General features: G+C 46.0%; 1 protein-coding gene and 1 long non-coding RNA gene across 2 annotated transcripts in view; one reads left to right on the forward strand and one right to left on the reverse strand.

Moving 5' to 3' along the window:
- The window catches only part of STPG4 (sperm-tail PG-rich repeat containing 4), a 42,788-nt gene extending 22,777 nt beyond the window's left edge, over positions 1 to 20,011 (forward strand). Inside the window, exons 6-7 of the mRNA XM_033125649.1 lie at positions 16,987 to 17,091; positions 19,877 to 20,011. Coding sequence (XP_032981540.1) covers positions 16,987 to 17,091; positions 19,877 to 19,993 — 222 coding nt within the window. The 3' untranslated portion in view covers positions 19,994 to 20,011. The remainder of the gene's footprint in view (positions 1 to 16,986; positions 17,092 to 19,876) is intronic.
- Positions 18,740 to 22,472, reverse strand: LOC117033471 (uncharacterized). The gene is made up of 3 exons (XR_004424882.1): positions 22,430 to 22,472; positions 19,498 to 20,462; positions 18,740 to 18,854 (listed from the first exon to the last, which is right to left on the reverse strand). It is a non-coding gene; the product is annotated as an uncharacterized LOC117033471 (long non-coding RNA).
- Between the last annotated feature and the right edge of the window lie 36 nt (positions 22,473 to 22,508).

Here is a 22,508-nt window from a genome sequence, read left to right on the forward strand (position 1 = left end):
AGAAATCTGATCTGTGGATCTGCTGCAACATAGTACGACCTATAGACATTCAATCACTTTAAACCCTTTTGAGAACGAGACAGGTTATAAAAGATGGATACATACAGGTGCACATCTCTTCCTCCTATCTTTCCATCATCTGTGAAAACTAGCTCATTGAAATGTGTTAATCATTTATTCATAAACTTTCCAGGAGCCGCCTATTAAAAAATGAGATGACCATGTGAAGGCATAGCAGATTACTACATGACTCTTTAGTTGTAAAAAATACATTAAATTTGAATTTGAAAATCCTCTAGGATCTTATGTACCTGAAGGCAACAGAAGCCGTCTTCATTTGTTAAAGAAACACAGCCTTCTTGTTTGTGTCTGGGATTCAGTTAGTGAATTACATTTTGTCCCCAACGTGTAGGTGGCTCTCAGGAGAAGCAGTTGATAAGGGATTTGTATGGTTGCAAAACAGTTTTTAATCTTCAGGTTACCGATGTAAGGTTGTATACTTATTGGCTATTTCAGTTATTGTTGAAATCATGACAATTGATTATGGATCAGCAGAATTATTTTGTCTGTAGGAAAGACTGTGAGTAGGAGAGTATTTATGCGAGTATTTTGGGATAGAAGCCAGAAGACATGTTCTACCATAAGTAAAAAGGGCCTTTTTGTACCCACAGAATAAAACTGTATTGGAAACTTCTACCAGCCACCATTCTGCTTAGCACCTTAATAATAATGACCAAGCCCCACAAATCCCAAAACTCAAAGGTCCAGTTTCCTCAGGGAACTGGACCAAATTCTAGTCATTCTTATGCAAGCAAATTGAACAAAGTAAAACTTGTCATTCGTGAGTTATCCTCCCCTTCACTCCTCCCTTTAGTTGATTTAACTGCTTTTATAAATGACCCAAATAAATATCTTGACCTACCAAAAAAATTGCATGAATTTTGTTCCCTCCAGAATATGTTTCAAAATGCGGGCATTAAGGATATCAGATATTCTGCACAACTTCTTTGAACACATAGAGGCCACTGATGACGTTATTTAATACTCCTATTAAGATAAAGAGGAGTAAGGAATATTTTATTTTTCTAACTTACTTTTTCCTCAATATCTACTTGGCATGTGGATTGTAGAGACTCAGTACTTTCTTTGTCTATTGCTGGTGGGAATATACACTAATACAACCCCTTGAAAAGCAGTTTGGCAGGATGTATTGAGCTATAGAAACTGTTGCTATCTTTTAGCCCACTAATTCCATTTGGAAAAAACCCAGCTAAAGTAATAATCTTATATACAGAAATATTCATCTATACAAAGATATCATCAAGGGATTCTTTATAGCATGATAGCAACAGTCACAATTTAATATCCAACAAAAAAAGAAAGGATTAAAAAATATATTACATATCTACTCAAAGAATATTTTACAGCATGCCATTAAAACAATTGTTAAAATTATAAAAAAGTTTATGATCTAAAATCTAGTGAAAATGCAGGCTACAGATTGATATGTATATTATGAATAAAGTAATGTACAAAAAGTTGAGAATATAAAAAACAGGAAATGCACCAAAATGCTTTTAGTGGCTATGCTAATATACTGTGGTTAAGGGTGCTTATTTACTTTCTTTCTCTTATTTCCATTTCTTTTATAATTTTTCAAAATATAATTTTTGAAAGTCAGAAGGTAGATAATGTTTGAAGAAAGAGACATTAAAATGGTCAACATAGAGCCAGCCCAGTGGCTCAGGTGGTTGGAGTGCCGTGCTCGTAATGGGCCAGGGAGCTGTGTCCTACACAGCTAGACTGAGAAACAACGGCTTGAACTGGAGTGGGGTGGGGGGGAGGCAGAAGACAGGGAGAAAAAAAATGATCAACATAAAAATATTTTGTTCCTTAAATAAAAATAGTGCCGCTTACTACTACATAATGGGGACTCAGTCAGTTATTTGCTTAGCAGATTCTTTATAGTTATTGTATTTCACAGTTGTACACAAAGTGAAAATGAGACATGCACATCTTTCCTGACAGTAGAAAAGAATCTTACAATGTCAAATGGAAGTGGGTTTCTTTTATTTGATGTCAGAAATATTTCAAGATGTTTCTGTATTTCTTAAAACCTGACAAGCCTATAAAGAATAAGGAAAGGATTAGATAAACAGGAAAAAGTCTGCAGATACAGATGAGCGTTATATGATTTGTCTGTTTTAGTCACATTTAGTAGAAGTTTGAAAAGGGGATAGCAGATCTGTGGCATACTCTGCATTAAAACTAGCATTATGAAAGAATGCTGAAGCATTTCAGCTGGTTTTTGCACTTAAGGAATTAGTTTAATTAAAAATTAAGTTGATAAAAGGGAATAAAATAATACATGGGACTTCATCAGACTAAAAAGCTTCTGCACAGGGAAGGAAACCATCAACAAAACAAAGCCTACTACAAGGGAGAATATATTCACATTAAATGATGTATCCAATAAGGGATTGATGTCCAAAATATATAAGAAACTCATACAACTCAATAACAAAAAATAAACAATCTGATCAAAAAATGGGCAGAGAACATGAAGAGACATTTCTCCAAAGAAGACATACAAATGGACAATAGATTTATAAAAAGATGCTCAACATCACTAAGAATCAGGGAAACGCAAATCAAAACCACAATGAGATATCACCTCATGCCAACCAGAAGAACTATTATCTAAAGGTCAACAAAGAACAAGTGTTGGCGAGGACGTGGAAAAAAGGGAACCCTTGTGCACTGTTTGTCCCATAGGGACTGAAAATGGATGCAGCCACTATGGAAAAGTGTATGGAGATTCCTCAAAAAAATAAAAATGGATCTAACATATGACCCAGGAATTCCACTTCTGACTATCCGAAGAAAACAAAAACACTAATTTGAAAATATATATGCACCCCTATGTTCACTGCAGCATTATTTACAATAGCCAAGATATGGAAGCAATCTGGGTGTCCATTGATAGGTGACTGGATAAAGAAGATATGGTATATACATACAATGGAACATTACACAGCAATAAAAAAGAATGAAATCTTGCCATTTGTAACAACATGGATGGACCTAGAATGAATTATGCTAAGAGAAATAAGTCAGATAGAGAAAAACAAATACTGTATGGTTTCACTTATATGTGGAATGTAAAAAAAACAAAAAACCAAAACCAAATGAACAAACAAGAGAAAACGCAAACAGACTCTTAGAAACAGAGACCAAAGAGATGGTTACCAGAGTGGAGAGTGTTGGAGGTGGATGAAAAAGGTGAACGGGAATATAGTCAATAATATTGTGATAAGTTTGCTCGGTGACAGATGATTACTAGCATTAGTGGGGTGACCACACCGTAACCTTAGTGATTAAAAACGTCAAATCACTATATTGTTTATCCTAATTAACACTGTATACCAACTATACTTCAATAAAAACAAGCTACAAAAATACCAAAACAAACAAACAAACAAAAAGCCCAGCTAAACTGATAGTTTAAAATTTCATGAGGAGCAGGAAGATAATTAATAACATGGACAGATTAAATAAAGCCAAACACAAATTGAGTTCTGCTTGAATGGAATCTGAAAGTTAAGATTGTTAAAGCAAGTCCCAGTCTCAATCTCCTCAAAGATGAGTTCATTTGTAGGTAACATTTTTGGGAAACTATAACCTTTCAAATATAGTTACACATGTACTAGGATTTTTAAGAAAAAGATATCCTGGCAATTTTTCTTTTTAAAAAAATTTGTGCAACTTTCCCAATGTATTAACACCAGCAGAGTCATAGATCATTGCCTGGCTGTGAGTATATATACATCCTGATTGGGAACAGGAAAAAGAGAATGTATTAGGATTTTTCAGTTGTGACAGAAACCCATCCTGAATTAGTTTAAGCAAAAAATAAAAACATAAAGGTGGGGTGGAATTTATTGGTGCTCATAGCCTCTGGCACGTTGGTCACTGATTTACCTTTCTCCATCCTTTGGACATGCTCTCTCCATGAGCTGGGCAAGACCACCTTCCAGCAGCCCCAGATGCACATCTGCCTGCTTAGCCACAGTGTGCTAAAAAAAGGGCAGGCTTTTTTTAAAAAAACTTTTTATTTTAACTGTGTTTTTCCAGGACCCATCAGCTCCAAGTCAAGTAGTTGTTTCAGTTTAGTTGTGGAGGGCACAACTCACAGTGGCCCATGTGGGGATCAAACCAGCAACCTTGTTGTTAAGAGCACCACACTCTAACCAACTGAGCTAACTGGCTGCCGCAAGGCAGGCTCTTTTGATGGGCCAGCTGATGGTCCTGTGCCTGACCCTGGACCAATCGCTGTGACAAGGAGTAGGGGGTTGCCAGCTTCATGAGAAGCTCCTGGGCAGAAGTACTGCCTGAGATTTCTAACGATGGTGGGGCTTCTTCTGCTCCCGGGGTCATGTAGAAAAGGGAGGATGGGCCAGTGAACACCTGTAGCAATTCTGAATTACCTGGGGGTCCATGGCGCATGCGTTCCTGTACAAGCTGCATCTTTAGGGTGGACAGGTTTGTGATCACTCGTTCTGAGTGATCACAACCCCGCTGTCCACAAAGTCCACACAACCCTGCTGCCTGGAAAACCTGACTGCTACAGTTTCTCTTGTGGCGGAGAAACAGTATCAAGCTAGATTTCAGAGTTCTGTCAATTTTTAATTTCACAAATGTGAATAACTTTTGGCCCCTGACAGATTTGCTTCTACCCCACTCACCAACATGCATGCCTCACTTCTTTTCCCCCCGAACATGTAGACCAATAGTTATAGAATTATAGAATTTCCTAAGTTAGATACACCTTGCCATCCACCTGCTCCTGAATTCCCCGAGAGGCAGCTCCAGTTTCTCTCTGTGCCCATCTCCACACAAGATTCTACCCTCCTTGTGGGGCATCTGTTTTCTTTTTTGCACAGGTATACGTCCTCTCACACCCATCCCATCAAATTTTGAGGAGATCATTTTTATCATCCCATGTAGTAATTTCAGTTTATGTGGCATATTACTTATGTTTTACATGTGTATGTGTAGACATTTGGAGCCATAAATTTTATGTCTGACCCTTTCTCTCTTCAAGTATGATTCACTGAATGTTATTTGTACCTAGGATCAATAAAGACTGACTATGTGCTCATCCTAGGTTCCCTTTAGCTTTATAGTTTAAAAAAAAATAGCTTAGGGGTATGATCTCACTTGCCCCCAAAGCCTGCCTTGCCCCAAAGTATCCAATTCTAGGGAAACTTCATCAGTGCCTGAGATTTATGGGCTGAAGAAAATTATGCACCGTTGCAAAGGTCATCTGCTAAGACACTCCACAGAGAAACTGTCTCTCCTCTTCCTTCCTCCATGGATCTGCTTTTTCAGAACAGCCCTGATTCTTCCACCCATCCAGTGTTAAGACTACCCACTTCTGTAGAGAAAAGCACAAGGGAGAAGGAAGAGAAGGTCCAGGTCAAGAAACAGAAGATCAGAATCGTCTTCTCACAGACCCTGCTCTGTGTACTCAATGAGAGATTTTAGAGACAGAAATATCTCAGCCTCCGGTGGATACAAGAACTTCCCAACATCCTGGACCTTAACCACAAACAGATTAAGACCTGGTTCCAGAACCAGAGAATGAACTGTAAGAGTTGGCAGAAATACAACTGTGTGACTCGGAAGGGCTCAGTCACTGCAGAGTACCTGGGCCTCTCTTCCTGTCACCAGGAATGCCTGGTGAACGCTTCTGGAAACCTTTCAGTGTGGAGCAACCAGGCCTACAATAACCAGACTTGGAGCAACCACTCCCGGAACAGCCAATTTTGGAGCTATCATTCCTGGAAGAGTCAGCCCTGGTGCCCCCAAGCCTGGAGTAACACGACTTGGAACAATCAGGCCTGGAACAGTGAGTTCTCAGCTGTGGGGAGGAAGCCCTGCCGCCCAGATCCACTTTCAGCAAAACCGTCCTGTCAGGGATTCAGAGGCCACCTTGGAAACTGCTGGGGCAAGCTATGATGCAATACAGCAAACACCTACATAAGTAGTACCCAGAAAACCAGGGATTTATTCCCGAATTATGCCATGGACATACAGCCTGGAGATGTGTGACTATGGGTCTATTATTCAATCAGTTTGGGCATGTGTCATGCAGGTGTCATGCAGGGTCTCTGGTCCCGCTCCCCACATTAGAACGCAGGACCTGGTGAGGCCAAAAAGGAACACCCACAAAGCCATAGATAGGGAAGTCACACCACTATACTCTTGCTGGCGGCTGGGTTGGAGACACAGGAAGCAGGAGCCACACGATCCGCAACCTGCTGTCCCCTTTTCTGCCAACCAACCCCACTTGCTAACTGCAATCCGCGCTTGCTAGCTCAGCCACCACCTTCTTGCTAGCCCCCATTCCCTGCTAGCCTAGCCACGGCAATTATATTAGTGGCCAATGGCTCACTGGTTACAGCTGACGGCCAACTAGCCACACTTGATGGCCATTTACTACCTGAGCCAGCACCTTTCCACGTGAGGGCGAGAGCCTGGAAACTGCACTCCTGGCTCTGTCCCCACACTCCACCTCTACAGGCTCTCGCCTCACAATCTACGTGACAAGAGTCTTCCATGAGGGGCCCTGTGCGAGGAGCCTGGAGGTGAATGCAATATCCTGGACACAGCCAAGCTCTCTGGGCACAGCCAGGGTTTCTCAGGGCACCACCAGTACTTCTGGGCACAGCCAGGGTTCTCAGGGTACCGCCAGTCTTTCTGGGCACAGCCAGGGTTTCTCAGGGTACCACCAGTGTTTCTGGGCACAGCCAGGGTTCTCAGGGTACCGCCAGTCTTTCTGGGCACAGCCAGGGTTTCTCAGGGTATCACCAGTGTTTCTAGGCACAGCCAGGATTTCTCAGGGTACCGCCAGTCTTTCTGGGCACAGCCAGGGTTTTTCAGGGTACCACCAGACTTTTTGGGCACAGCCAGATTTCCTGGGCACAGCCAGGAATCTCAGGGCACATCCAGTGTTTCTCAGGGTAGTGCCAGTCTTTCTGGACACAGCCAGACTTCTTGGACAAAGCCAGGGCCTCTCAGGGCACTGCCACTCTCTGGGCACAGCCAGATTTCCTTGGCACAGCCAGGGTTCTCACATATTCTCGACGGTGGCTAGTCAAGACACAGGAAGAAAACATCCGCCTGTACCCTAATAAGGGGTCTTCCTGCACCAGTCTCCCTGCCGGCTGGGTGAGACACAGGAAGTAAACATCTGCCCGTTCCACTACATGGTGGTATGTTCCCAAGCAAACAATCGGGCGGTCCATTAAATTAGGGATGGAGCACCTTTCCATGTGAGGGCAAGAGCCTGGACACTGCACTCCTGGCTCTGTCCCCACACTCCACCTCTACAGGGTCTCGCCTCACAATCTACGCGACAAGTCTTCCGCGAGGGGCCCTGTGCGAGGAGCCTGGAGGTGAATACAATATCCTGGACACAGCCAGCCTCTCTGGGCACAGCCAGGGCCTCTCAGGGCACCGCCACTCTCTTTGGGCCCAGCCAGACCCCCTGGACACAGCCAGGACCTCTCAGGGCACTGCCACTCTCTCATGGCACAGTCAGACTTCCTGGGCACAGCCAGCGTTTCTCAGCGTACCACCAGTCTTTCTGGGCACAACCAGACTTCCTGGGCACAGCCAGGGTTTCTCAGGGTATCACCAGTCCTTCTGGGCACAGCCAGACTTCCTGGGCACAGCCAGGGTTTCTCAGGGTACCACCAGTCCTTCTGGGCACAGCCAGACTTCCTGGGCACAGCCAGGGTTTCTCAGGGTACCACCAGTCCTTCTGGGCACAGCCAGACTTCCTGGGCACAGCCAGGGTTTCTCAGGGTACCACCAGTCTTTCTGGGCACAACCAGACTTCCTGGGCACAGCCAGGGTTTCTCAGGGTACCACCAGTCCTTCTGGGCACAGCCAGACTTCCTGGGCACAGCCAGGGTTTCTCAGGGTACCACCAGTCTTTCTGGGCACAGCCAGACTTCCTGGGCACAGCCAGGGTTTCTCAGGGTACCACCAGGCCTTCTGGGCACAGCCAGACTTTCTGGCCATAGCTAGGGTTCTCACATATTCTCGATGGCTGCCGGTCGAGACACAGGAAGAAAACATCTGCCTGTATCCCAACAAGGGGTCTTCCTGCACCAGTCTCACTGGCGGCCAGGTGAGACACAGGAAGTAAACATCTGCCCGTTCCACTACATGGTGGTATGTTCCCAAGCAAATAGTCAAGCGGTCCATTAAATTAGGGATGGAGCCCATTCGCCATAGTCCATAGTCATTCGCCGGGGCTGTGCGTTAGCCTCACAATGTGTGCCCTCTCCGCAGGACAGGGCGAGAGCTCCAAGTCCTCCTCAACCTGGGGGTGCAGGCCTCAGCAAGCACTTCCCAGTCCACAGGGCAATAAGGACCTTTGCTTTCTCTGGCCTGTGCTGGTCGGAGAACCATCCATGTCTTCCCACCCCTCCACGGGGGTCCAGCTCTTGTCAGCTGCTCCTCCTGGTCTTCCTGAGACTGAGTGTTCATACGCACAAACTGCTCCACCGCCCTTTGGAGAGCTTTGGCCGGCACCGTACCCTGCTCGCTGTGCTATGTGTCATGCAGGGTGTCATGTGGAGTCTCTGGTCCCGCTCCCCACATAAGAACGCAGGATATGGTGAGGCCAAAAAGGAACACCCACGGAGCCATAGATAGGGGAGTCACACCACTGTAGTCTCGCTGGCGGCTGGGTTGGAGACACAGGAAGCAGGAGCCACACGATCTGCAACCTGCCGTCCACTTCTCTCTGCCAACCAACCCCACTTGCTAGCTGCAATCCGCTGTGCTAACTGCAATCCATGCTTGCTAGCTCAGACACCATCTTCTTGCTCGCCCCCATTTTCTGCTAGCGTAGCCACAGCAGTTATATTAGTGCCCAATGGCTCACTGGTTATAGCTGACGGTTAACTAGCCACAGCTGATGGCCATCCAATCACAGTTGATGGCCATTTACTACCTGAGCCAGCACCTTTCCACGTGAGGCCGAGAGCCTGGAAGCTGCACTCCTGGCTCTGTCCCCATACTCCACCTCTACAGGGTCTCGCCTCACAATCTACGCGACAAGTGTCTTCCGCGAGGGGCCCTGTGCGAGGAGCCTGGAGGTGAATGCAATATCTCTGGACACAGCCAGGATTTCTCAGAGTAACACCAGTCTTCCTGGGCACAGCCAGGTTTCTCACATATTCTCAACGGCAGCTGGTTGAGACACAAAAGCAAATACCGGCCAGTTCCAATACATGGTGGTACGTTCCCAAGCAAATAGTCAAGCAGTCCATTAAATTAGGGATGGAGCCCATTCCCCATAGTCCACAGTCATTTGCCAGGGCTGTGCGTTTGCCCCACAATGTGTTCCCTCTCCGCAGGGCGAGGGCTCCAAGTCCTCCCCAACCTGGGGGTGCGGGCTTCAGCAAGCACTTCCCAGCCCACAGGGCCTCAAAGGCCTTTGCTTTCTCCGGCCTATGCTGGTTGGGGAACCATCCATGTCTTCACGCCCCTCCACGGAGGTCCAGCTCTCTGGCAGCTGCTCCTCCTGGTCTTCCTGAGACTGAGCTTTCATTCGTATAAAGTGCTCTATTACCTTTCGGAGAGTTTCGGCGGACACCACACCCTGCGCGCTGCGCCATTTGTCATTCGGGATGTCATGTGGGGTCTCTTGTCCTGCTCCCCACATAAGAATGCAGGACATGGTGAGCCCAAAAAGGAGCACCCACGGAGCCATAGATAGGGGAGTCATACCACTACAGTCTCACTGGCGGCTGGGTTGGAGACACAGGAAGCAGGAGCCACACGATCCGCAACCTGCTGTCCACTTCTCTCTGCCAACCCACCTCACTTGCTAGCTGCAATCCGCTGTGCTAACTGCAATCCGCGCTTGCTAGCTCAGCCACCATCTTCTTGCTAGCCCCCATTTGCTGCTAGCGTAGCCACAGCAGTTATATTAGTGGCCAATGGCTCACTGGTTACAGCTGACGGCCAACTAGCCACAGCTGATGGCCATCCAATCACAGTTGATGGCTATTTGCTACCCAAGTGAGCACCTTTCCACGTGAGGCTGAGAGCCTGGAAGCTGCTCTCCTGGCTCTGTCCCCACAGCATGGCTGCATCACTTCTCCTAGGATATTTCTACGTATCTCTGCCTTGATACCCTGCTTATTATGCCTGTTGTGTCAATTTGGAGAGGTGGGAGTGGAGTAGGACTGGAGTCTAATCAAAGAGGTTTCTGTAGCTTCTCTGATATAGACAAATGATAAAAGATGCTGCTGGCTATAGATAACTGGATATAATGCTATTTTGGATATCTTTAGGATCTAGATCTTAACCTCGAGAATAAAAAGTAAAAATACAAATTGTGTGATGAAGAATTATTCATATTTTCTGGTGTTGGGAGACTTGTTAAAAACCTCAATTTAGGTGAAAGGTTAAGCTATAATGTACTTCATTGATTTTCTTGCCTCTTTTGCCGTTTTACTAAACAATTCCTAATTTGTTTATTACTTAAGTATTTGTAAAAGATGCTTGGTGTCTTGCTATATCATGATAATAGTACCAGTTTGGCTGGTTCATTTAAGTACAACTAAATAAAACATCTATTAAAACAAATGGCTTAGAGCCAAGTACTGACACCACGCAGCCCAGAGAAGCAGGGTCAGTAACTGGTGCTAAGTTATTTGTTTCTAACCCCACTGAGCCCCATTTTCTCATCTGTTAAATGGAGGTCATAGCATTTCCAACACTGTTGTGAAGCTGTTGTGAAGATCACCTGGGAGTGAGTACGTGAGCTGTAGGTGGTGGCAGGCACGGGGCAGCTCTCGGCAGTGCCCAGGGTCCGTGAGGTGCTGGCGGGGTGTAGCCCTGGAGACCGCCAGCTGAGCCTGCTTCAGAGCAGGCTGGAGAGGCGACCTTTTAGACCAGCACACTTGCTTGCAAGCCAGAAGTCTTCAGAATGCTGAGGACTTGCACAGATTGGAAATACAAGCGTGACGTTTAACATTTTACATCTGCCGTTAAATCGTAAACCCATTCTTAGTGTGAACACGTGTGACAAACAGCAAAGTGGTAGCTGTTGAAAGAAAGCCGAATTTCATATCCCTAACTGTATTTTTTGACAGGAGTCTATGCACTTTATTTTATTATTTTTTAAAAAATTAATTTATTTTTGCGTTGCAGCGAATTTGTTAAAATGAGGAACATGCTTCTTTCTAGGCTTGCCCTGAAGGCCCTGCTCATCTTGGCCTTTCCTAACCTTCCCTATTGTACACTACTTTTACACAAACCCTTCCTTCAGCCTTTATGCCCTGCAAACTCCTCTTTGTTCTTTCTTTTTCTTTCTTTCTTTTTTTACAAGATTTTATTGGGGAAGGGGAACAGGACTTTATTGGGGAATAGTGTGTACTTCCAGGACTTTTTCCAAATCAAGTTGTTGTCCTTTCAGTCTTAGTTGTGGAGGGCACAGCTCAGCTCCAGTTCCAGTTGCTGTTGTTAGTTGCAGGGGTCCCAGCCCACCATCCCTTGCAGGAGTCGAACTGGCAACCTTGTTGTTGAGAGGACGCGCTCCAGCGAACTGAGACGCAGCCTTCGGTGTTAGGAGCACGGAGCTCCAACCGCCTGAGCCACCTGGCCGGCCCCTCCTCCTTGTTCTTTAGATCTCTGCTGAAATGTACTTCTTTAAGGGGCTTCTGAGGCCCCTCAGACCAGATCAGTTTACCCTCTTATATCCTCATCCATATGTCTTTTTGTGTGATACCCCCACATTTGTCATTATGTTTTTTTTTTTTGTAAGGTATGTATTTTCTACTAGAATATAAGTCCCATGAGAGTAGAAAACCTGTCTATCTTTTCAAGTAAGACTGAGCTCTGCTGCCTAAATAATATTATAAACAAGCTATGTCTCTCTTGTATAAAGTACCTGCAGTAGGCAGTTTAGGGCTGGTGTGGCAATTCCACAGCATCAGGTTACTGTGTGCCACTCTGCTAAGCATGGCTTCCATTCCCATGGTCCCAGAGGCTGGGGAACGTGAGACCAGTTAGCAGGCAGAAAGGCGGGGAAGGTGGACCAGCCGCTCTCTCCTTAAGGATGCTCCTTGTAATTTGCATGCACCTCTTCCATCCCATTGGCCAGAAACTAGCTATGTGGCCATTCCTAGCTGCAAGGGAGGCTAGGAAATTTAGTTTTTATTCTGGGTAGACATGTGCCCAGTTAACAGTTGTTCTAATACTCAGAATAGGAGAACAGACATTGGAAGAGAATCATATACCACTGTATTCCCAACTCCCAGCATACTGTTGGGCACATTGTATATTAGTTGAATGAAGGAATGAACTGAACGCTTGTACTGTGTTTCCCCAAAAATAAGACCTAGCTGGACCATCAGTTCTAATGCATCTTTTGGAGCAAAAATTAATATAAAAGACCTGGTATTATATTATATTACATTATATTATACCTGGTATTATTATATTTATTATATTAGACCCAGTATTATGTTATATTACTATATTATATTATACCCAGTATTATATTATATTACACCTGGTCTTATACTATATTAAAATAAGACCGAGTCTTATATTAATTTTTGCTCCAAAAGATGCATTAGAGCTGATGGTCCGGCTGGCTCTTATTTTCTGGGAAACACGGTATACATATTTGCTAGGGCTGCTGTAATAAAATACTACAAACTGAGTGGCTTAAACAACAGAAATGTATTGTCTTACAGTTCTAGAGGCTAAAAGTCCAAGTTCCAGGTGCCAGCAGTGTTGGTTCCTTCTGTTCCATGTCTCTCTCCTAGCTTCCAGTGGTTTGCTGGCAATCTTTGGCAAGATCTCCGCCTTCATCTTCACATAGTGTTTTCCCTTTGTGCGTGTCTCTGTGTCCAAAATTCCCCTTTTTATGAAAGACACCATTCCTATTGGATTTGGGCCCATCCTAATGACATCATCTTAACCAATCACACCTGGAATGACCCTATTTCTAAATAAGGTCACGTTCTGAGGTACTGGGAATTCCAAAGTCACAGGACTTATGAATTTTGAGGGGGACATCAATAGTTAACATAACACAACAAAAATTTATAGGATTTATGAATTTTGGGAAGACATAATTCAACACATACACACTTGGGATAATTTCATCTACTCTCACACATTGTTTTAGGGAGGCGTCCGGGACCTTTTAATTCCTGAGCCGTGTTGTGGAGATTCCCAATCCCATCCTCTCCGCCCTGGAGGAGGAGTGCGTCCAGCAGGGGATGGCAGGGCCTCCAAAGGCCTATAATGATACTGAACATTATTGCCCACTAGGGTTTGGAATCAAAGAAGTTGAGCTTCTTCATAGTATGACAGGAACCCAGGAGCACCCCAGAAAAGTCAGTGGGGCCTATGCATGTCGAGCCCTTTGCAGTGAATGGAAAGCTCCCACACTGGGTGATATATCCTGTGGCCCACAGAAATCACACAGGCCAAATACAACAGGGCCTGGTAGAATCTTGAAGCCAGGCAGTTAGCTCAACCCTCACTCTTCACACCTCCATTTATTCTTTTGGGGTGTTTTGTTTGGTTCTGTCTATGTCCCTCACTGGACTCCTCTGAGGTTAAAGATAGTATGTTATTCATCTGTGTAATCCCTATAGCTCCTATTGGTTAAAGTTGCCCTCAAGTAGAAACTCAATTAAATAGGACTTTTTCAAAGGGAAGAGAACGATTTTACCATCTTGTCAGGAGGGTTGAGATGTAATCATGCCCCAAATCCGACGAGTAGGTATTATAAAAGGTTTCCTGTAGTTTCTTTTGGCAGCAGCAAGGTGACGGTTCTGTTCTCCATTGGCACTGGATGTCAGTGGTCTTTGAAAGGTTTTGCTTTGGGAAACCCAGAGTTGCCACAGCACGGCCCTGACAATAGCAAGGTTTATTTAAGAAGTGGCCCATCCAATTTGTGCAAGACTCACTTAGTACTGCTCGATGAACCTGGGTGCTGCCCTTCACCCCCGCATCGCATGTCAAAGTTCTGGGTTACGTTCAGTGATCCCAAGTAAACGAGGAAGCAGTCTCCAACCTCAAGGAAGAGTAGGAAACAGTTCAAAAGTCCTTCTTGTTTTAAACACCCTCCTGTTGAACCAGGTCATTTCTCAACATGCATTCAAGCCATCCTGGACCGTGTTCCCTTCCCTCCATCCCTGTTCTGTCCACTTACGTGTCCTCGGATCGGGCAGAAGCTGGGACTCGGTTGGAGCTGTTTCCCACTCATTTTAGGACCACAGCCCAGTCATTACTTCTCCCATTGAACAGCATTCCTGTGGCTTCTGGAATATGAACTCGGGCCTGTATCCACTTCTCTAATGTTCCCACTTAAAAGATTTCATCTGACACGTGTGGGACAAATAGCATTCAGTCATTTCTTTCTGCCCCCTGTCTCAGTCCCTTTGATTCAGGTGACCAAGCCTGTGCAGGGAGGCTGCTGGATGACACAGGCACACATCATCAGTCCTTCGTCAAGCCAGGCACGTGGACTCCCAAGGACCTCATGTCTTGGAAGCTGAGACATGAAAGCCACATTAGGTTTGGGGGAAAGGGTGCAGGGGGCGACATTTCATGGCCATCCTGCAGACAGCTGGGCTGTTCAGTCATGGGGTCAAGAGTAGCACGCTCAGCAGCATCTTTTGTCCCAGCTGCTACTGTGGCTTGAGAGGACTTGTGTTTATTATGGCCAAACCAAGGGGACGTTGCACAAACTGTTCCTGTCCAGATTAGATCCCCCTGGATTTTTATGCCTTTGTTTTTGTGGTGGTTCAGATTTCTCCACTGGGAGTGCAGAGGTCGCGCCATACAGAGAGCCTCACCCCGATAGCGATCTGTCCCACGTCTGCATAGGTCTCAAAACATCACCGTTTTTATCTCTCTGCCATGAGTTGTGAAATTATGAGGCACATCCGTCCCTCGATCATCAGACCTGTATTCAGCTGTTAATAACAGACTCCGTTCATGGTGCAGTAATTGAGAATGGAGCTCTAATTATACTGCTGTGCAACCCGCAGGAATAAACATGGCAAAGCCCTGCTCTTGAACCCTGTGGGGGGTCTGCAGTTGGGTGCTTGTTCTGCCAAATCTGTTGGGCTAATTTGTGGCCCAGCCTTACCTATTATAAGGATCTTAAGGGATACATTTCTTTCTTCTAACCTTCTGTTCATTTTCTTTTTTGCCCTACCCCCTTTTCTCCTTTACTTATTTTCCATATTCATTTATCTATACATTACGTATACTTTTTTTTTTTCATATTTCAAGAGCACCCAAGTCCATTGTTGAAAACTTTAAAAACGCTGAGAAGCAAAAAAATAAAAAAGTTTGTATTCCACGTGCTCCCACCTGGAGAAAACTACCGTCATTGAACATTCCATTCCCAATTTTTTCATGCACATTTTTTTTAAGCTTCCATTTTCACTTAACAATATTTGGGAATAGCTTTTATGTCCATAAAAATTCATCAACACTGGATGGCTGGAAGGAAGTATCACAATTTATTTAACCAGGTACACATCACTGGTCATTTAGTTTATTTCTCATTGTCAACTTTTAGAAACAATGTTATAGTGAATGTCTTTGTGGCCAAATATTTGCACACATTCTCAGTTGTTTTCATAGGATGAATTCCTCCTAAAAGTGGAATTGCTGGGTCAAAATAATAAATATACATTGTCCTTAACTTTGTATTGTAAAAACTTTAAAAATAGACACCACATGGGCAATGCTGTTTAAACTCCCATGTACCCATTCAGCAATGACCAGCTCCTGGCAAGTCTCTATCCCACCCACTTCCCCTAGTTCCTGCATTATTGAGAAACAGATCCAAGACATAATGCCAGAAAGACTCGTTTCTGTCAAAGAGCACAGATATTTGAAAATGGGAGAGGAAAAAATGAGTTACTAGAAAATAAAATAAAAGGCTAAAATCTTGTCTACGTTATCCACTGTGATGTTTCAGCTGTTTCCATTTTCCCTGCTCTCCCTAGGCTCAGGATGGGTTTGTGTTCTGGATTCCTGCAACAATCTTGTAACCAGCCTCTTTCTTCTTTCTCTCCCTTTAGATAGATATATATGTTTCTAAGGTAGTTCATAGCTTGCCAAATTGTGTTCCAGAAAGGCTAATCAAATTATTCTTCCACTAGAGTCATATAGAATCATGCTGATGGTTCGTTCAAGTTTCAGTTTGTTCCTTTCTCTTCCTCTTTCCCTCTCCTCCCTTCCTTCCTTTCTTCCTCCCTCTTTCTTTCTACCTTTGTTAATTTTCTAGACCCTGCCCAATGTATTTCATTGTTGTTTTAATTAGAACTTATTTGGTTATTAATGAGGTTAAACCCCCTCCCCCCTTTCCTCACTGAACAATTGTATTTCCTCCTTGTGAATTGCCTTTTGCTAAATTTTCTATTGAGATGTTTGTCTTTTTAGAATTGTGTTCATTCATTTATGTTCCTCTCATAGCATTGTATTCATGTCAGCGAATTGCTGTGAATACTTGTTGGACTAAGATGATATATATTACATTTATACGGACAAATTAGTGTGTTTTATAAAGCTAGCAGCTCAGAGCAACAAGTCACTGTTAACAGTTAGCTAGACAAGTATGGAGTGAGGCGTGTCAGTGGGGGGAGGGGGCCCAGGCAGGGACACGGGGAGGCATCTTCAGTTTTCATAGTCACCCACCAGGCAGGTAAAGTAGGTAAAGCGTATATTTTCCTACTTCACAAAGATTTGTGCCAGGGCACACCTTAATAAGATCTTCCAAGCCCAAATCTAGGCGTTTTTCTCCCATATCACACTGATTCAGATATTTATTTGTGGAAGGAAAATAAAGCATTAAAATATATCAAATATTAGTAAGTACGAAACACTTTTTTTTTTTTTTTTTTTAATTTTCCATAGCGTGAAGGCCCAGGCCCAGGTCATTATAATGTGAAAATACCTTCAGCAAGTTCTGTGACTTCTTCTTTTCAGTCCAGAGTACCTCGATTCTTGCCTACCAGTTCAGTAAGTATTCTAAAGACAGATTGTGGTTGTAGGTTTTGTGGCTGTGTGTTTGGGGGGGGTGGTCAGTGAGTCTTATATAACATTTTAGTATATATACTATATATATATATATACACTATATATTATAGATACATATACAGTATATATACACACACCCAGAGGGTGCCAAAAATATTTTAAGAAAGGAAAAACTGTATTGAAATTGTAATACTCAATATATACTGATAACAAAAATTGAATACAAATCATGTGCATACACTTTTTGGGCACTCCCAGTATGTGTGTGTGTGTGTATATATACATATATGATTGCGCTCAAACATCCGGCAAGCCCTCGGCCGGCTTCAGGCTCATGGTGACTCCAGGCCTGAAGACTGTGGCGGAATTATGGGTCCAGCGGAGAAGAGCCGGCTCAGTAATTAGCCACCCATGTTATGGCCTGGATGCTCTGTGGGGAAACACCGTTAGTGAGCTGACGCAAGGAGTGTGCAGCGACTGCCCCCATCCATCCAGAATTGCCTTCCTTTGTGTGTGTGGCTTCTGAGAGCAAACGGTGAGAGCAGAAACCTTATTATTGAACGGAAGGCATGAGCGAACCCCCTGCCCCCGAGCACTCAGGACACAGGGAAGAGGATCAAGTCCGTGGAGAAATATAAAGAGGGCAGAACCTGGGATGGTTTGAGAGTCTTAAAGGCCGAGGCCAGACCCAGGAAGACCTCAAACACATAACATGGCGCTTAGGAACAGCGACTTGTTTTTCTTTAAAGCTAAAAGACAGTTTTAATTCCCACGGCCTTGGGGTTTCCGGCCTGCACCCCAGTCTGAAAGTCCCCAAACTCGCTGGTATGTAGCTTTATTTGGGATGGTCGGGAGACAGACATACAAATTCTACCTGTAAGGAAATGGGCCCACCTGGGGGATAAAGGGAGGTGGGCGAAACTGGGCAGAGGGTAGGAGAGGGCTAGTCCTGCCACTCTCTGGGCCTTCAGGTCACCTCCTCAGTCCCACACGTGGTGTCCCAGGCCCTCACCTTCAGGATCTCACTCCAGAGCTGCCAGCCGTGGCGCGGGGTAGTGTGCTCTTTATCTGGAGGTATGAATACTGGGGAGGCCGTGTCAGTAAAATTAAAAACAGATCGACCACAGGAGGCTGGTGGATGCCTTCAGCAGATCCTCACCTGGCTGGCATCACCATGATCCAGACACAGATGTTTGTCAGAGCTCACAGGGCTGAGCACCTCAGGAAGGCGGAGTCATGCTAACCCAACTCCCAGGAAAGCGACAGCGTAGCCAGAAGGTGTAGTATTAATTTATAAGTGTCCACCCATGGGGTTGCTGGTGTTAGAGGCCGCTGCTCTGTGGAGTGTCTCCTCTTACAGGAAACTCTTCATGGAAGCCGAGGACAGCCGGGAGTCTGCGTGGTGACAGTGAAATCAGGGCTGGGTTCTCAGACCTTGAGAACCACAACCGGCAGCCTCCTGAGGGGTGGCCTTGCAGGGTCCAGGCCCACGGACCTCTTGCCTTGTGGGCTGGCAGGATAGGACTCCACACCCATGCTATTTCCTCATTCATAGCACTAATAAAAGGCTTCAGCTTCTTTTGACATGCGGCCAGGACTTGATGTGATTTCCAGGCTGCTCCTCTGCTTTTGGCATTTAAGCAGCTTCTGCGGGCAGCTGACCTCATCCACGCTGGGCTGACTCTCTGTCCCACTCTCAGGGTAATCCAATTTCCACTCTCACTGTCTCCTGAAGAGATAACAAACTGCAAGGAAGGAAGGAAATGACAAGAAGGTGATAACAGGGAATAATACTAGCAGTGGTAGCTAACACGTGGACCGCCTGGCCCGGCCGGGCACGGCCATCTGTCCTGGAGGGCCTCGCCGAACCTCAGAACCTCACTGGACGGGGGAGGTGTGGGAAGCCTATGGCCAAGGTCACACGAGCCATTGGGTGTGAGACTAGGACCTGAACGCAGGCCTGTCTGAGAAGAAAATCCTTCCCTTAACCACACACAGAGACACTGGGGTCTCTCCAACAACCCAAGAAAAAATGCATTTGAGTTTCTAGAATATGTGTGTGCACCTCAGCATGGGACACGCTGACCTGAGAAACTGAAGCCTTAGTCTGTGCAAATGACCGTCATTTGCATTCTCTCACTATAGAAGAGAAGCTTTGTTTAAATAATTGGCACAATAATTTTTTCACGAATTTCATTAAAACAAAAACATGACTTTAAAAAAGTAGAGCTCATAGATCCCTTGGGAATACTTCTGACCCTGGGGTCCACGGACCCTGGCACGGAGACATCCTATGACATCATGCTGGGTCAATGACAGAAACACTCGAGTTTGTGCTTTGGAGGTCAACGACCCAGCTTCAGAATCCATTCTCTCCAACCCCCTTACCATTAGACTGAGGTCACTAGAGGGGAGGACAATGGCATTTCCAGGGACAAGAACTGCCTGAGAGCCCGTTAGGAGAAAATGTGCCTCGAGGTGCAGGTGACATGTAAGCTGCCTCCCCCGCAGGTCTCGGCCTGTCACTTGCTTGTCCCGTCTCTCAGCACCTCCGCAGCCTTGCGGGGAGCTGTTTACAGGAGCTGGCCTCAGCTCCAAGGACATGCGCCAATGCAACGGTGCCTCAGGCTTCAGCCCAAGCTGGTATGGCCTTTATCTCCCTCCGCTGGGATTTGCCAGCCACGTCTGAGCCAACAGCGAGACTCAGGATGCTTCAGGGTTTTGGCATCACGTTCTCATCAATTCCTATTTTCTGTTCTGTTTTCAGAAAACCCCAGGCCCGGGAGCGTACACATCTTCGGCACAATTCCCCAAGCAGCCCCGGACCATCGACAAAATGGGGCGAGAACATACTCTTTTCTTCAACAACACAATTGGCGTTTAAAATAAAGCCATCTTGGCCCTAAGCTACTTTGAGTTTTAGCAAGTTCTTATGTTTAGAAAACTATTTTGTCTACTCTTAGGAAGGTTTGAGCACAGAACCTAATAGATTGTCCAGGGTGAACATCCAGCCTGCTGCTCTGGAATCGTACCAGCATAATTTCCAGTTCACTCTCAGGAGTGTCCTGCATTGAACAATAAATTATATGCTCAATCTGCTTAGTGTCAAAGGGTGTACTCCTGGAGACTGTGCCCTGGGCTGCCCTTGCAGCGGCTCGGAGGGCCCAGATGTATCCAGGCTGGGCTCTGTGCGTCCTTGGGCCCTCCAGCTGGGTCTCAAGTGCACTAGGCTTGTAATACCGCACAGCCTCATGGAGACTTCCTTGTGGGGGGGTGGGAGTGGTCGGCATTCAACCAAGGCCAAGCTGAGCTCCACAGGATCGCAGCAGGTGGTTCTTTCTCTCTCTCAACTCCTTGAAAAGAACAATATTTATTCAACCCGATGAGTATTTGTGGTTTCACGTCAACAAAAATATTTTGAGTATCTGCTTTGTGCCAGGTGCTGTTTTGGGATTGGGGTGTGGGGGCTTAGAAGAAAGATGAAAAGGCATGTGACTGAATTTGGGGAAGGTTGTAGGGGAGACAAGGTCAGGAAAGTAGTTTGGGGCAGCCCCTGGCTTGAGGAAGGCTTTGAAGGCTACTTTCTAGACCTACAGGCTACATATACATTCTATACCTAGAAACTAAGGGCCATAGGTTGCTTAGATGACTCGTCCTGTCTCCAGCATCATTTCTCACCTGCCTGATGCCACCTGCCTCCATGCAGCACAGAGCTGTGGGGACTCAGATCCCCACTCCTAGGACTACTTTGAAAGCCCTATTATCTTAAAAACACAGTTCAAAATCTGTAAGTTCAGAATCAGTGGTTGTAAGCTGCATTTTAGAATCCCTTGGGGACACTTTAAAAATCTTGGCGCCTATCAGCTCCCAGACAGATCACAGCAAACTCTCTGGGGGTAGGACTTGGGCCCCGGATCTTTTCTAAAGCTCACTGCTCCCACCCTAGATGATTCTAATGAGAGGCCAGGTTGGTAACCACCACTGAGATGGTATGAAAGCACCAATCACCAATAATTCTGGGTGGCACAGGTAGTTCTCCCAATCCTAAAGGTTTAAGAAGACAGGGCTCTTGCCCCAGGAAGTCCCTCTCGAGGAGTGAAGAGAATGACCCATGTTAGCATGTGGCTGAGTCCAAAGGGAAGAAGATGGCACAGGGCCGGTTTGTCTGGGTAAAGCTAGCGCCTGGAGCTGTACCAGGTAGAAGTTGTTTTGGGTAGAAATGACAGCAGGGGCCTGAACCCAGGCGCCCCTTGCCAGCCTGACTCCTGCCTGGGCTCCTCATAAACCTTTGGTTTTGGCCAAAGGCAGGGCTGCCGGCTTGCTAAGCCTGCCACGCCCAAAGGGAGGGGTTTGCGCTCTGGATTTAGGAGTGCCAGGGCTGAGAGGGTTTGTTAGGGCAACGCCAGAGACCCAGACCCTAGTCAGGCTGATCTGCCCCTCCCTAGAGAAGAGGCCACTCTGGATGGCAGGGGGAGCCAAAGCTGGATCCTTGGAGGCTGGAGGTGGTGAGTAAGAAATGCTGGGGATGACAGATAGATAGAAAGGAGAAGCTGGAGGAAGGGGAAGGAGGGGTGGATACAAGGAGAATCGTCTCCCAGCAGGTACTCCTTGCTGCCTGGTTAACAACATGCTTCGCCATATCAGAGCGTAGAAAAAGGTGTCACGGTCTGAAGAGTAGTGTGGGCTCAGAGAGACCCAGCCAGCAGGGAAGGAAGGTAGCAATGTGACTGCTTTGGGTGGGAGTGTGGCTTAGTCCCTGAGAACTATAGATAGGAAGATGGGGTCAGGCCCCATGACGCGGCATCTCTAGTTATCAGAATCGGCTAGGCCGGGGCAGGAGGCAGGGACTGACAAGGCTTTCATTCAATTCACCCCACGGGAACTGAGAAACCTAGGAGGGGGCAGGGCGGGACAGCAAGGCAGTGTGTTGGGAGCTGTGCGGGTCACAACAGAGCCTGGTGCTTGATGAGGGCTGGCCATTGCCCCCACATCCCCTTTCTGAAGTCCCAGAGCTCAGAGGTCCTGCATGATAACTGAGGGCCAACAAGGAGAAAGGAAGTTGTTGGCGTTTCCTTTATTCAAAAAAGCCAGAGGGGATGGAAACATGCCAGGTAGGGTCACGCTTGCCTAGGTTTCTAATCCCCAAGCCCTCCTGCATTAGGCATGGGAGCGGGACTGCAGAGTACCCCTGAGCCCGTGTGCCCAACCCTGTGCCAGGGGTGTTCTGTTACCAAACCATCTATATTGGTTTTCTGTGGCTGCTATAACTAAGGTCTGACAATTAAGTTTGTGAACCCACCCTACAAAAAGTGCTACCTACCTCATTGCTGAATATCACTGCGGTCACCTTCGAAGTGCTCCCCTTGGGAAGCTACGCACGGATGCCAGAGCCCAGTCCA

Source organism: Rhinolophus ferrumequinum, chromosome 13 (assembly GCF_004115265.2).
Source record: "Rhinolophus ferrumequinum isolate MPI-CBG mRhiFer1 chromosome 13, mRhiFer1_v1.p, whole genome shotgun sequence".
Lineage (NCBI taxonomy): Eukaryota > Metazoa > Chordata > Mammalia > Chiroptera > Rhinolophidae > Rhinolophus > Rhinolophus ferrumequinum.